At 34.1% G+C, this 16521-nt stretch overlaps 1 protein-coding gene across 1 annotated transcript in view; it reads left to right on the top strand.

Moving 5' to 3' along the window:
• Ctr9 (RNA polymerase-associated protein Ctr9) overlaps positions 1-16521 on the top strand; it is a 340468-nt gene that overhangs the window by 85949 nt on the left and 237998 nt on the right. The window contains exon 7 of the mRNA XM_090393725.1: positions 13785-14012. Coding sequence (XP_090249851.1) covers positions 13785-14012 — 228 coding nt within the window. The remainder of the gene's footprint in view (positions 1-13784; positions 14013-16521) is intronic.

The following is a 16521-nucleotide window of genomic DNA, read 5'->3' as shown; positions in this document are numbered from 1 at the left end:
TAGTGTATTACAGAACCCTAATGCAAATACATCTGTGGGATTGGATGGTATACCAGCTCGGGTTTTATGTGAAGCGGCAAAAGAATTGTCAATGCCCTTGACCATTTTGTTTAATTTGAGTCTTATCTGGGTTAGTCCCGAGGAAGGGGGGGGGAAGGAGGGGAAAATAGTTCCATTGCATAAAGGAGGCTATAAGACTGCTTTTGCAAATTTCCGACCGATCAGCATATCAGGAGTTGTTGTCAAGGTTTTGGAGTAAGTAGTCAAGAAAAAAATACAGGAAGGCCTTTGACAGGATACCACATGGAATTCTAATCAGTAAACTGCAGCATATAGGGATGGATATAGGGTTGGTGAGATGGATAGGAGGGTGGTTGATGGAGAGATATCAGAGAGTGGTTTATTCACAAGTAGAGTCCAAAAGAAGGCCTGAAACTAGTGGTGTGCCGCAGGGTTCTGTTCTTGGGCTACTGCTGTTTAATTTGTTCATTAATGATATAGGAAAGGATCTGAGAGGAACTGTTCATTTGTTTGCTGATGATGCAAAGTTGAATAGAGCAATAGTGAGTGCACATGATGTCAAAATTTTGCAGGATGATTTGGATAGATTGGAAGACTGGGCTAAGGAGAAATAATGCCAGTTTAATGTGGCAAAGTGTAAGGTTATGCATTTTGGAGTGAAAAGAATAGCAGCAGTATGCCACATTGGTGGAACTATACTCCAGGAGATTGACGAGGCCAGGGATTTGGAAGTGTTGGTGGACAGGGAGTTGAAGTTTAGGGGGCACATTGCAAAAGTGGCTAAATCAGCTCATATCAAATCACTTGGTTACTGAAAAATACTTTGACGAGCAGAGACAAGCAAGTTATTGTTCCACTTTATCGAGCCTTGATAAGACCTCATCTTGACTACTGGACGCCAGGGTTTCTTCTTGATGGGGAGGAGGTAGAGAGGATCCAGAGGAGAGTGACCAAGATGATAGCTTGTCTATGGAAAGAACCTTATGAGAACAGGTTGAAGGTCTGTGGGTTGCAGAAATTTGTTGATAGACAGAAGAGGGGTGATATGATTGAGACAATCAAATTACTGAAGGGTTTTTACAAGATTAATTCGGAGGAAATTTTTCAGAATAGGTCTGATGGTGGGAGAACTAGGGGACATCTATGGAAGTGGGCAAGAGTGTGGTTAGCAAGGGTGTTAGAACTAGGTTTTTTGCTTGGAGAGTGATGAATGAGTGGAATAAGCTGCCAATGTCTGTTGTGGGTACCATGACTGTGAGTGGGTTCAAGGCAAAGTAGGATAGATTCTGTGTGGATGCTGAATAGTTGTTCTGGACATGATGTTTAGGGCCTCCCTTGATGAGTCTAAGGACTTCTTGGAGTTTCCCGTAATAATAATAATTATTATTATTTAGCACTATTTCCAATGTTATCACATGCACTAAACAACACATAGTCTTTTCAACTTATAACCAAGTTACTGCCTGTTTACAAATAATATCTCGCTATCACATACGATTCCGAGGTACACTCTCTTAACAATTACAGTAAAATATAAACTTACTTACTATCATGAGTGGAAAGTCCAATTTACACACAGCAAACCACATAGAGACTGGAGCGTTTTCCATCTGGTCAGTCTTCGAGCTGCTTGGACTGCTCTGGCAGTTTCTCATAGAGCTTTCTTCCATCAAACTAGCTGGGGTTCTGTCATAGCTACCTGGAGCTTAGAGAGAGGGCTGGCGGTGGAAAAACATCTGGCATTGCAGCTGGAAGAACAATCCTCCTGGATGAAGGGAAGTAGCCACGAGGAAGTCGAAGGTGAAAAGCCAAAAAAAAGTTTTGAGCCAAGTGCTGCATTCCCTTTTATCTGGATTTTCAGCCTTTTGTTCTTAATGATGAACTTGCCAGGATTAGCCAGTAGCAAAAATGACATCTTTGCTGGCTGTTCGACCATACGATCTTTGGATGGTACTTATTCCATCCTTTACTAACAGGTCAAATGTATGTGCATTCTCACAGCAACATTTTTTTTCATCTTGTTTAGAACATTTTTCTTTCATAATTTCAAAGAAAAAAAACTAAAAAATCTATATAGCGAAAAATTTACGAAATTTAATTTCTCATGAGATTTTGCAAGATGACATGCAGTTAATAGGCATAAAATATTAGTCTTAATTATCTAGCCTAATTCAAAACCCATTCGATCTAAATTCTTATTTATATCTAAACTCTAAAGTTTCTGCATAAAGTTGTGTTTATGGTAGCTCAGCCATAACAGTAATGAACTGTACTAGAGTTGTTGTGCAAAGTATCTTATGTAAGACCGTATTTCATATTTTTCCTATTTCACTCTTGTGAGTTAGGCACAATGGCTTGTCATAGCCAAGTATATTTATTTTTTTTTTCCTCCACTTGAATTCATTTGGCATCAGAAACCTGGAGAAATTACTTCTTGGTTTGAGACCCAATGCAGAGAGTCAGGGAAACTAGATCATCAAGGGAAGAATGGGAAAAATGTGTGTGCAAGTTCAGCTATGGTATACAAACGTGATAAAGATATGAATGCCATAAAGGCAAATAAAACTGTTTGTTGATAGTAGGAAGAATGAATTATTTGATTAACCAACTGAATTAACCATGTTCACCTGTATTGTTTTTACATCTATATGTTATTTAATCTTATATACATTTAGTGATTTATTGATTTGAACATTTTGCCATTGTCATTTCATGAAGGTGATTCTGAAGGCTATTTAAAAAAAAAAAAAGCATAGAAATGGAAAAGAGTGCTGTAAAAGAAACCAGAGATTGAAAAAAAAAAAAAGTGACAAGAACTGGAGATAACGATATGGATGCCTGGAGTAATTAATTTGAAAGTGTTACATAAATGAGAATGACAGAGCAGTAGTAGAAAATATACCTGAACAATAGGATGTAGAAAATTTTTTCACTTGGTTGCAAATCAGATTAAATCTCCCAAGAAATTATATTCTTGTTTTATGCTTTATTCATATATGAGCAAACAAAGTTTGCTCATATTTGGATAACCTGTTTCGACATTTATTGAGGTCTTAATGGGTAGGAAATTTTTTCACTTGGATTCAAATCCTACATCTATCTCTAATCTAGAGAGTTTGAACACTAAAGTGATGCAACTTTTTACTACTGTTTTTCCCAATTGGAAATATATGACTTCTGCATTAATTCAACCTTGGTATCTCTTCTGGTCTAGTTCCACTGATGAGACCTCAGTAAAACCAGTCTGAGTAATGACCATTCCCATAATGCATAGCATTGTACATTAAAGATAATTCTTGTAGAAAGGCTTATAACGCTGGTTAAACATGATAACTAAATACTTAAGGAAATGACAGCATACACTAGAAATATAAATTAAATCAACTTTAATATATACTTTCCAATATTTCAGCAACATCATGTTGCCATCTTCATGGGAACTTAAGATAAAGACACGTGCACGCAAGTACTACATAACAACAAATGAGAAAGGAAGCGAGGAAGCTACTGTTTTCCTAAAGTCCTGATGGTGCCCCCTGGCAGGCTATATTTGGTGTTCTTGGCCTTTGGGCTGAAGTTCTTCTGATATATGTTTCCCAAATTTGGGGCAGTCTCATGCATCCAAATTTGTTGAGGTTTGGCATGTTCCTAAGGGCTGAGGCTGATTCCATGAATAGTCTTTCATATTTGAACTTGCTGCAGTGTATTACTGTGGCTTTCTTCCACCTTATTCTGTGGCGAGTATCCAGAGCATGGTCTGCAAGCCCAGAGTGGCTGTACTGGTGAAATCGGATGTAGTCCTTGTGTTCTGAGATTCTGATATTTGCTGTCCTGCCTTTGGCCAAAGTAGGACAATTTACAGCTGCAAGGGACCTGGTATACACCAGGTAGGTCTAGGGGAAGTGGTTGGTCTTTAGTGGAGCAGATAAGTGATGCCAATTTTCTATATGGTCTGTAACAAGAAGTCAAATCATGTTTTTTTAGGATTTTGTTGATTTTTTTCCAAGGTGCCTCGGGTGAGGGAATGGTGATGGATTTAGAGTAATCTTTAAGTAACCATATAGAAAATTGGCATCTCTTATCCATCATCTGTAAAAAGTATTCATCTGTAAAAAAAAAAAGCAATAAAACCCGAATGTGAGTATTACAGAGAAATTTCCCTGCTGAATGTTTCAGTTATGATTTTGATGCAAGCATACTTAAAAAGAGGCTAAGAGAAATTTGGAGAAGAATATCCTGGGTTCAGACTAAGTAACAGTTATAAATCACATTTTCACTTCATAGAAAGACAGATAGTTAACAAACCATGGAATATATCTTGTTTTGTAGATCTGTAGAAGGCATATGACAAGACACCAAGAGAAAAAACTTTTATAAATCTTCAATGATATGGGATCGATGGACACAGTCTTATTATTTGAAGATTGTACTTCAGCCTGTCTTACTTTTGATACTGCCCAATATCCTTTCATAGTAAATTTTCCCTTCTTGGGCAGACTTTCACGTCCAACTTATTGTGTCATAAACATATTACGTCAGTAGCTCCCTCATTCTCTGAAAAACTTTTTGTTGAAAACACTGCTTCCCTCCTCATCTCCCAACACTTTATAAATCTCATATCTGATACTTGAATTCAGATTCTTTTTATAGTCCTATGATTTCTCAACTATTTGTCAAGTGAATATCTGATTTTGACTTCCTCTATTTGGCTTGAATTCAGCTTGCACTTTTTCAAGTTTCTCTTCCGATAAATTTTCTTAGCCACTTCTCAAGTATGCATGCATAAATCTTACCTGATAAAATTTATATGGAAATTCCTCTAATTCTCATGTTCACTATTATTTTCCCTTTTTTATATGTATAATTAATGAGATCTCTATTCCAGTCTTCTGGAATTTGACATTTTGACCATATGTTCTGAATTATGCAGTGCAGCTGTTGTAAAACTTTCTCCATATAAAATATGTCTCCACTTCTTAGGTTTTTGATGGCTTTTTCTGTCTCAGGTATTGATATTTATTCCTGATTACATTCTTCTTATTATTCTACGTGACACCTCTAAGGATTCAAGTTACACTACTCTGCTACACAGCTCTTCATCTCTACTTAATCCTCCAACTACACAACGACACTATTACCATCAGTACACAATGCTGTCTACCACAAACAGTATTTTGTGTCTGTAAATTGCATGTGTTCTCAAGGCTGATTGTATGTGGGGTGAAAAACTTAAGTTGCTGTAAGAAAAAAAAAAAAATCTGCTACCTCCACTTGAGATCAACTAACTTACCTACAATTGAAAATGCCCATATAAAGATTCCTCTCATTGCAATGAGAATCAAACTCAGGTCTTTTCCAGTGGAAGGGCATACAATGTTCCGTTGTTCTTCCAATTGTACTTCTGAGGCAAATTCTTGAAAATTTGTTGCTATTTCTATCACTTCTTGTTTCATTTAACTATCTTTCAAAGTAATTATTCTAGACATCTAGAAATCTTTATCTACAAAATTCATGGGAAAACTAGAAGATAAATGTCAGTAAGGTGGCAAAATGTTCTGAAGGTTATTCAAAAAGATCAAAAATGGAGAAAAGCATACTCTGCAAGGAAGCACAGATCATAAAGTGACATGAAAATTAGATATCCACAGCTTTCATGTCACTTTATCATCTCTTCCTTTTAGAGCACTCTTTTCCATGTTTTTGTCTTCAGAACATTTGCCACCTTCCTGATATTTATCTTCTATATTCTTGCCAACGTTTTCTCATGAATTTTGATTAGCTACTCTTACACGCTGTGCTTTGGTTTCTTAAATTTATCTCAGTATTTTCTCTTAGAGCACAAATTGACTCAATTGCCAAGAAGTTTTGATACATTTTCTTCTTTTCTATGACTGCTTATTTAATTTTCTGCCACCATGGAGTTCTGATTTTTCTATCCTTGCAACCAACTTCACCTTGTTGGTTCTTGTTTTTGTTTAATTTTTTCTTGAATAATATTTTTATATTTGCATCTATGCTTCAGTTCTAAATGCTCTTCAGCTTGAACTGTATTTTAAGCTCTTTAAAGCTTTTTTACTTATTTTTTACTTTTAAATATGATATAATTTTTAGTCTGCTCAAAACTAAATGGTGATCACTTTCTATTTCAAATCCCTTGTGTACTCTTGTATCCTGAAACAGCATGAAGATGTTGCCATCAACAATGACACAGTCATTGAGAGTTTTCTTCTTTATTTTGTCTTCTCTCTTTGCGAATTTGTGCACATCTTCAAATTGCAATATATCCGTAATGACTATTCCATGTTCTGAACAGAAATTCAGCAAGTACTTACCATTATTATTAGCTTTGCTCTATTTTTCCAAATTTTCCCCAAACATTTCTGGTATTCATATCCTACTCCTTCTTTGGATCTTCAACAAAGACCAACTGTTACAACCTGTGTGGGTCACAAACTTGCTGGGTGCTGATTGGGTGCAAATGGATTATATAATAAAGTTTCTTTTTGTTAGTAGCAAATAGTGAGATGATACTTAAGTAATGACACATGAATAATCAACAACTTAATATAGACAAAATTAACATTTTGAATACATGCCTCAGATAGCTTAACAAACAAACCATGTGCCTGAAAGTTATACATACTCGTTAGCTAATTTGGATATGTCAAACCTTTCATATAATTCAGATTACCTTATCAGTAGTTTTTGTTTCTCAACATTAAACTTCTTACTTATCATCCTTAACTTGAGTCCTAAATAACTCAGGATTAAGTTTTCTTATGATTGAGTGTGTAACAGCACACTTAATCACATTAATCTGCACTCCACTAAGCACGATCATTACTCTTTAAGATTTAAATGTCAAAGGTTAATATTCTTATATGCTAGCATTGCATTATTTCTTTTTTGTCTTAATATAAAGTTATATCAACTTAATTCACTTAACACATAGGGCATCAAAATATTTTGCTGAACTTTTAGTGTGATGTATAGGTGAATTTCTTACTCTCAGTGGGAGTGTGCATTCATGAATAAACAGTCTCTAGAAAGACTGTTTATTCATGACTTCAGTTAGTGCTAACTGATGACACCTGTATTTCAATGACATTTGTCTTATATTGGAACTTTATAGACTATTTATCACAGTTCATTGGTTTTCGTGGATTCTTGGGAAACATTCTTAGCACAACCCCTATTTTTATTATTATTATTATTATTATTACCTGGCACTTCCAGGGAGTCCAAAGACTCATCGAGGGAGGGCACCTACTCTACAACTATCCACCAACGAACCACAACTACACCAACACCATCCACCACCCACCACCACTAGTATTTTTACAGACAATCATAAACATCCATGCCCACAGCAGGATTCGAACCCGCAGCCTTTTGGCTGGAGAGCGGATATGCTAACCACTCGGCCAACCATTTTCCAATGTGAAAAATCTCATTGGAAATGAGATTTTTCACATTGGAGTCTTATTTCCCATTTCCTACTTTTCCTGCTCATTTGCTAATAGCTGAGAAAGTTACCTTTTTACAATTTCCCCCACCAGTGAGTCAAGCTGATAGAATCCAAATGTTCATTATAACTGAATTAAAATATCAACTGCAGAAAGTAAGGAAAAAACACACCTTTTTTTTACTAGGAACATTAACATAACTGTGATATATAATATTGTTCTATGGATGTTATACTGTTCGACATGAAGGTTTCATCATACAGAAAGAGAAACATTAAGAGAAGATAAATTCCAGCAGAAATGGTGCATCCCTCACACATTGTGTACTATTTGACATGGAGAGACTAAATTTTGCTTACTTTTGTTTTGATAGTACTAATTTCATAATTGAATATTTAGGTCATAGGATACATTTGCAGATGTCTGGATGATGACCTGGGCTGCCTACTTGAGGCATTCAGTCCAGAAGGGACTGATCACTCAAGTGCCAACCATCCTCAGTTTCTTCAGTTACATATCGCTACTGGTTTCAGTCAAGTATAAGTGAGGAAAAGTAAAAAAATGGAGAAATTATGAAAAACTATGAGGTTGAATTCAGTTGAGTCATATTGATATATTAAATTTGCCATGTTTTACTCAAGTTCACTGCCTTGAGGTTAGCCTCAAGGTTACTCTAGTTACCAGGAATCATCTGTGGCTTTTGCCTTTATAGATTTCACATCAATACTGTTATTGTGACTCAACGTTTTGGATTCTGTATTCTGGACTAGGCTTGTCTACTTCTCTATTCCCTTTTCTTATTTCACAGCTACTGTGCTGTCGGTTTACATCTAGCACACTCTGCCATGCTTGTACTATTCTTCTACCTGCCGACGATTTTTCTCTTATATTAAAATTTAATGAAATAACTTCAGCACAGAGAGAAATTAATACAATTTTAGCATTGTATTCCTGAAGACATCTTCAGGAATACGATGTTAAAATTGTAATGACACACACAAAACAATGTGATGAAATGATATTAGACTTTAGTCTTCATATCTTCTCTTTTAATATCATCTTCAGTATCATCTCTTCCGCTTATTGTTTCATGTGTGTTATTATAATTTGAACATTGTATTCCTGAAGATGTCTCTGTGACAGAGACAAATAAAAATAATTAAACTGCATTTAAATATTTTTCTTTGTGCTATAGTTATTCCCTTAAATTTTAATATGAGTGTAAACAGGCATCTAAGCCTAAATATTCATTGACTTTTCTCTTGTCAGTGATATGATTTTGCTGTGTTGATTGCCTTTTTTGCCAATGGCAGTCTCTTTGGTTCTGAGAAGAATACGTAAGTGCTGAAAAGCACTTAAGTATTCTTTTGTCAGAGGATTGTGCATGTATATATCACAATTATACTGGTAATTTTCATGATGAAAATAAGTCACAAGTCAGAGATAGATCATATTGCTTAGTTGATACTTATTCCAATTTTTTTTTTATTTTATAATAAATTCAGATGGAATGAATTTTTGTATGCAAGACTGAATTATTACTTAAACTTTTCCTTCATGTCAGGTGTCGACTCAAAAAATTCCTCCACTTTTTTTGTAGAACTTTTACTTTTGCCCATGGACCCCAGAAAAAGTTTCATTGTCAAGTTTCCCATTTTGCTATTTGCTATCTCCATTTTTAGTCTTGATACTATAATTACAAATTAAATATAGGCATTATTTTTTATTTATGAGCATAGTTCTTGATATAATGCTTGAATGTAAGGTAATGCCTGATGCCATATTAGTTTCAGTACTATATCTACTCATTTCTTTAAATATAGACTTTATTTTTTTTAATGATCATAATTTTTTGATATAATCCTTGAATTTTAGATAATGTGTGATGCCACATTAATTTGTCATCAGGCATTACCTTAAATTCAAATAAATTAATCTTGCACTGAAATGGCTTATCTATACAATTTAGTATAAAGCAAAGCAGTGGAGGGCCCACATATTAATTGTTTTTTGGCTACAACTCTCTTAAAATTAAGAAATTAAGAATTAAAATTAAGAACTGTTAATGGAAGTTTTTTATTTATTCATGTGGAGTTCCCCCTTTCCTCCACCGTCCTTTAGGACTGGTTGAATCCTCCTGATGAGAGATTAAGTATGTAGTTTATGACTGTAGATGTGTGTGTGTGTGTGTTCTGGGTGAGTTTACCTGTTCTGATGGATGAAAAACCTGAGTTTCTGGGTGAAAAACTCTCTACCTCCATATGAGATTGGCTAACTCACCTTTAGTAGAAAAAGACTAGATAAGTTCCTCACATAATGGACATGAATCGAACCCAGGTCTTTCCAGCCAAAGGGCTTAGTCTATACTAACTGAGCTACGGAGGCTCTGTTAATGAATGTGATCATAAATCATTGCCTACCTTTACTATTTTGGTGGTAAAATCTTGAGATCGAGCTTCTCCTTCTTCTCTCTTCCATCATCTATGTGGATGATGATGATGAGGTCGAATGAACTCTTTGCACTTCTGTCAGTCCCGGGAGAGTCCAAACAATTCTGTCCAGTTTGGTGTCGCTTGTTGTGATTTGTTTTTCAGGTCCTCTTTTATTTTGTCTATCCCATCGAATTCTGGGCCATCCTTTGGATCTTTTACCTTTCATCGTTGTATTCAGGGCTTTAGATGGTAGTCTTTCTGTTCCCATTCTGATCACATGGCCAAACCATCGCAGTCTTCTTTCTTGGATTTTGTTTATTATTATTATTTCTTGTTTGAGTCATTTCCTTATGTCTTTGTTTCTTAGTCTATCCAGCAGAGATACTCCAACTAATCTTCTTAGCCAACCCATTTCAGTAGTTAATAATTTTTTCTCTTCAGCCTTTTTGAGATTCCAGCATTCACTTCCATAGAGGAGTATCGGGAAGACCATTGTTTCATAGATTCTTACTTTTGTTACTTGTTTGATGTCTCTTTGACGTCCATATTTTATTAAGTCGTCCAAAAGTTTGGGATGCTTGACTGATTCGTCTGTTTATATCTTTTGTAATTTCACCATTGTACTCAATAACTCCTCCAAGGTAGTTTAAGTTTTCTATCTGCTCTAGATTCTTACTATCAATTTCAATTTTCAGATTGGTTCTTCTTTTTCCTATTTGTATAATTTTTGTTTTGTCTGTATTTATGTTTGATCCAAATTTTGTACACGCCTTTATTTTATCAGAAATTCGCTGTAGATTTTCTTCTGTGTTTACAAGTAATGCAATGTCATCTGTAAATTTTAAATTTGTTACATTTTTTCCATATATTTTGATTCCAGAGTCTTCTTTGTTTAAGGCCTTACTGGTTGCTTCTTCCAGTGTAAGATTGAACAGGTCTGGTGACAGATTGCATCCCTGTCTTACTCTGCTCTCTGTGTGGAACCAGTTGGTTAAGGTGTCCTCCATTCGCACTGCACTTTCAGATTTCTCATACAGATTCTTTATTATTCTTATTGTTTTGTTGGGAATTCCAAATTCTTTCATAGTTTTCCATAGTTCTCTTCTACGGATTGAATCAAATGCCTGACGAAAGCCTATGAAATTTATGTAGCAACTTTGGTTGTACTCTAGTGTCTTTTCTATTAGCTGTCTTAAGATGAATAGTTGATCAATTGTGTTTCGTCCTGGTCTGAAACCTGCTTGTTCTTCTCCTAGTGCTAGTTCTATATATGGTTTAATTTGTTTTTGGAATACTTTCGTAAAAGCCTTACTTGAAATACTGAGAAGGCTAATGCTTCTGTAATTATCGCATTCAGTTTTATCTCCTTTTTTGTATTTAAGAGTTATAACTGATTTGGCCCAATCAGTAGGCACTGCTTCATTTTTGTAGATCCTTTCAAATTATGTTTTTAATGGTTCCAAAAGTTGTTCCTTTCCTGCTTTTAAGAATTCTCCTTGTATTTGATCAATACCAGGTGCTTTCCTAGTTTTAAGTTTTTCTATGCTGTGTGCTATTATTTCTTTCGTAAAGATATTTGTTTCCTCTTCCATTTCAGTGGCTGGAATAGTAATATCCTGGTAGCTGTTTTTATTATATAAATCTCTAAAGTATTCTTCTCATCTGACCATTCTTTTTGTTTTACTTTCGATTAGTTGTCCCTCTTTGTTTTTGATCATTATCATTTTTGTTGTCTGTGTCTTACTAATTTGGTCTATTTGTTTATATAATCCATGAAGGTTATTTTCTTTTGATAGCTTCTCTGCCATTTTGCATTTTCTTTCTGAGATCGAGCAATACATATTTAAGCTTCAAGCAATATGTACTAAGTTCTATTTAAGCTGTAAGTTAGCAGTTAGAGTGGAAGGAGGTAAGGGAATGTGGTATGATGTTAAATCAGGTGTGCTACAAGGGTGCACATTATCCCCTCTTTTATTCAGTATCTATGTAGATTCCATTATGAAGGAAAGTGATATTGAATCTGATATCAAAATTAGCGACGTTAATCTTAGTTCTTTACTTTATGTAGGTGATGTTATATTTCTGAATAAATGCAGTACAAATCTGCAAGATTCTAGGACTAAATTGAATTAAATGCTATAATAAATTTGGTAAAAATCAGGCAATAAAAACACTAAGATAATGAAATAGGCAGAAACATTGAAAACATCAATTGTATCCTGAACAGTGAACTTATAGAACAAGTAGAATATTTCAGCTAATTATGCACAATTTTTAGTGAAGATGGCAAATTATTATTATTAAGAGGCCTTCAGGGAGTCAGGGGTTCATCGAGGGATGCCACATACTACTCGCACCAACTATCATACTTATTCTCGAATTCATTCACAATACTTGCACACCCAACATCCAAAGACAATCCATTCTAATCATGCACTACATTATGAGAGAAAACTCTAGCCCTCATCCCCTTCTTAGCAGCATTCATTCTCAACTTCCCAGGATATCCTCTTGTCCTTTCTCCACCCTCCATAAAATGAAAAATTCCATTAACTGAAATCCTGTCTGCCCCATTCAGAAGTTTGTAAGTCTCAATCATATCACCCCTCTTTCTTCTGTTTGCTAGTGTGTGTGCAGTCTGCAAATTCTAATTCTACAAATACTGCAGTCTACAAATTAAACATGGAAATGGACAACAGAATTGTTAATGCTGGTATGGTAGGAAGTCAGCTAAATTATTTTATATGGAATACGAAAGAAATTAATCAAAATACTAAATTAGCTGTATACAAGACAGTGTGTTCACACCAGTTTTAACATGGATCCAAGAGCTGAGTTAGAAATAAAGCATTTGATCAAAGACTGGAGACCACAGATATTCTTGAGAAAGATTAGTGGAGTGAAATGGCATCAATGGCAGTATCATATTAAAAAATGAGGATATTAGGAAATAACTTGCCATTGTTAGCATTCAAGAACGTGTTATCACAGCCAATCTCAGATGGTATGGTCACTTGAACAGAATGGGAGAAGAAAAATACCATCTGAGATTAGCTCTGCTAATCAAAACAATTGTTTTTTTTGTTAGGTTTGCAGGAAAAAGACCCAGAGGAAGACCAAAATGTAGGTGGTTTGATACAATAAAAAAGGCCTTAGAAGACAGAAATATAAGATCTGATAATGTTGGAGTTTTGACAGATAATGGATTAATTCAAAGGAAAAATTGTTGATCCGAAGTTAGTAATGGTGTAACTTTTTTTATGTAGTGCTGTCATAATATTCCGTACACTCCATGAGGATACATATCAGGAATTTGATGATGATAAAAAATATAAAAATGGGACAGACATAAAAAAGGCACATTACATTTAAAAAAACAACAACATAAGAACATAAAAACATAGTAAAATATATGATAAAAGAATGCAATAAGGGTGCACCAAACAATTTACGGGTTGAAATAAAATGTTTTGGAATAAATCTTCAAAAGATTGGGAAATGCATGAGAAAGTAGTAATGCATCCTATATACTGTTTCACATATATCACATATACTATATATGTGATCCATGATGTTTTAATAAGTGGAAAGTTATACATTCATATTTATGTTATGCAGCTGCCAAACCTCAGAGATAATGTAGTGGCAGTGAACATTGACAGTGTAGCAATGTGTTTTTATCGATATAGCCTCTGATATTTTTGATTTCATTTCTATTTATATTTATATCTAGATTATTTCTAGTTTTCTTGTGGTTTGAATATAAATGAATTAGGTTTTCATTTTCTGTAGGAAAAGTTTGAGGGGAAAAAAAATGGTATTTCAGTATGATATCTTATATTTTATATATGTATTTTTATTATAGGACTATACTAAAGTGCAGCATCTTGCACTCCATGCTTTTCATAACACTGAAAATGAGGCTATGAGAGCTGAGAGTTGCTATCAGCTAGCCAGAGCTTTTCATGTTCAAGAGGACTATGATCAGGCTTTTCAGTATTATTACCAAGCAACACAATTTGCATCTCCTTCATTTGTGCTTCCTCATTATGGATTGGGACAGATGTATATATATCGAGGTGATACAGAAAATGTAAGTGTCTTATTATTTTTAATCGAATACTTTCTCTTTAATGTCATATCTTTATAGGGTAATAATTGAATATTCTGCTATTGATTTAAATTTAACTGAGATAACTTTCATCAGTATTATTTCTTCAGGTTTGATTAGCATCAAAATATTGAAGCTAATACAGTACAGTAATCTACCATTTATCCGACCTCCAAAACAGCAACTAGAAAAGAAGATTCTTGTGCCAGCTTGACTAATTAGGCAAAATACTTCCATGAGAAAATAAATATGTATTCAAACTATGTATAGTGAGGATATGTATTCAAAATATGTATAGTGAGGATGGTTATACAGGTTAAAGTAGAGTCGTGGAATCAGGTGCATAGTGATTTGTAGAGAAAAGCAATTATTAGATTTTGAGGCTGCAAGAAGAGCTTGTAAAAGCTTTCCGAGAAATTGTGATCCAATGAAATTAGCTTGTTTTGGCATTGACTATGGCACATGGCATGCAACACGTCTCCTCAGCTGGAAACAAAGTTAAGAGCCACTTATTATTTTTTGTTGTGCCAGTGCTGCTAGAACCCCCGATTTAAAAAAATAATAAAATAATAATAATAATAATAAAAAAGACTCCTTGGGATTTCCAGAGCAGTCCATGGTTATTTCAGCTGCACATACACAAAAAAAAAGACACTTCTGTTTTCCTATAATGATTGTAAAAATCTGTGTGGTTCTCCTGATTAATTTGATGCATCCATTGGCATGCTTTTAAGTAGCATACCTAAAAATCAGCAATTTTTGACTAGTGTTATTTTTTTCTCGTCATTTGCAATATATAAAGAGATTATACAAATTAAGATCTTTTAGAAATGAAGTACATATTGATAGTAACATAGGTTGATTACTGAAAGCATGTCACACTGAAAAAGGCATTCTACATGACAGTTTCAATAAAATATCACTTCACTGGTGATCTTCTGACACCAGGAAGCCCATAGCATTCCTACTTCTGCATATCAATACATCTTAGCCTAGACTGAAAATGTTTCTCTTATAACACTCACGATATTAAGTTTCTCATGATATTATGTGTGATGTAACACAAGTTAATGAAATACTTTAGGAAGGATAAACCTTGTTTTTGTTTGCCAAATAACTTTTGTTTGCAGTTGCTTCACTTTACAGGTATACATGCACATGTTTGAACTGTGCACTACATAATTAATAACATCATTATTATTGAACTAGCACCATTTATAAAAAAAGAAATCTGTGAAGAACATTGCTTTAAATTAGCATGATAAATACATTGCAACAAAATGAATAACTAGTTTGAAGGAAATTTGGTTTTCCAATTTGAAGTGACATGTTGCTTTTATGAAAGTGTATTGCTCAACAAAAAAAAAAAAAAAAAAAAAAAAATGTTTGTTAGAGAGCTTGGGGAGAAGAGAAAGGAAAAACCACAACTAATTGCTTGATGTGATAGGAGGAAAAAAATGTGATCAATAAGTTGGGGAGCTCTAACCTAACAAATTGTTAGGTTAGAGCTCCCCTAACCTAACAATTTGTGATCTGCATTTCATTGGCCATAATTTATTATTTTAGTTACCTTTAAAATTATGAACAGTCTTTTATTATTTTACCGTCTAACTTTTTGGAAGCTACCAGATGATTTTATTTTCTATTTATGTATTTATTTATTTTTTGTATGGAAAGGGAGAATTCTCCATTTGATTGCAATGATTAAGTTGTAAATAGTTCAGGAAGACAGTAGCTTTCCATTAGAAACATTAACTATAACAAGTGAGCCAACCATTTTGTTTATAGTTTGTTGTAATAGCTCTTTCTCCCTGCTTCAGGAAATCTATTGAATTTCTAACCGAATGGCCACGTTTTTTTGTTTCCTTGCAAGAAAACCATTATGCCGAAAATGTTATTTACTACTTCTTTTTTTTTTTTCTTTCAAATTGATGAAACCAAAAAGCTTCATTGATTATATTTTAATTTAACAATGATGTGAAAAGCATGCATTGACTCCAAGAGTTGCACTTCTTCCTCGTTCAAAGCGCACCTTCAAGTTAACGATCTTTCAAATCACCTAACAAAAAATCCCTTTCCGAACAAGGGTGGATAAATGATAGATTTACTGTAATTCATTAATTGAATTTAGTAATTCAATAGTAATTCATTAATAAAAAATTCACAATCAAAATTTGCATCTGTTAGAAAATATCTGCAATGCTTTATTTTTTTGATTTTCTTTAATTTTTTCTTTTTCTTCTTTTGATCTTGGTACTGGATGCCTACACAACCATAAACATAATGGAAAAAATGTGTTTGTGTAGTGGCTTGCTTTTTATAGAGAGGTAGTTGAGAAGCAGTTGAATATTACATGATTTAGTTCTGTTGCTTGTTTGAACTCTTGTTTTATTTTACACGGTTGTGACTCCAGGTATCTGATATAAAATATTTTTGTTAAACTATGCATTAGTCACTTTGATGAATTCTTCTTTTTACAGTGGCTTCATGT

The sequence above is a fragment of the Typopeltis vanoorti genome, chromosome 6, assembly GCF_054136105.1.
Source record: "Typopeltis vanoorti isolate ZY-2024b chromosome 6, IOZ_Tvanoo_1.0, whole genome shotgun sequence".
NCBI classification, from domain to species: Eukaryota; Metazoa; Arthropoda; class Arachnida; order Uropygi; family Thelyphonidae; genus Typopeltis; species Typopeltis vanoorti.
The sequence above is the reverse complement of the archived record's forward strand: the minus strand, read 5'-3'. Positions and strand labels throughout refer to the sequence as shown.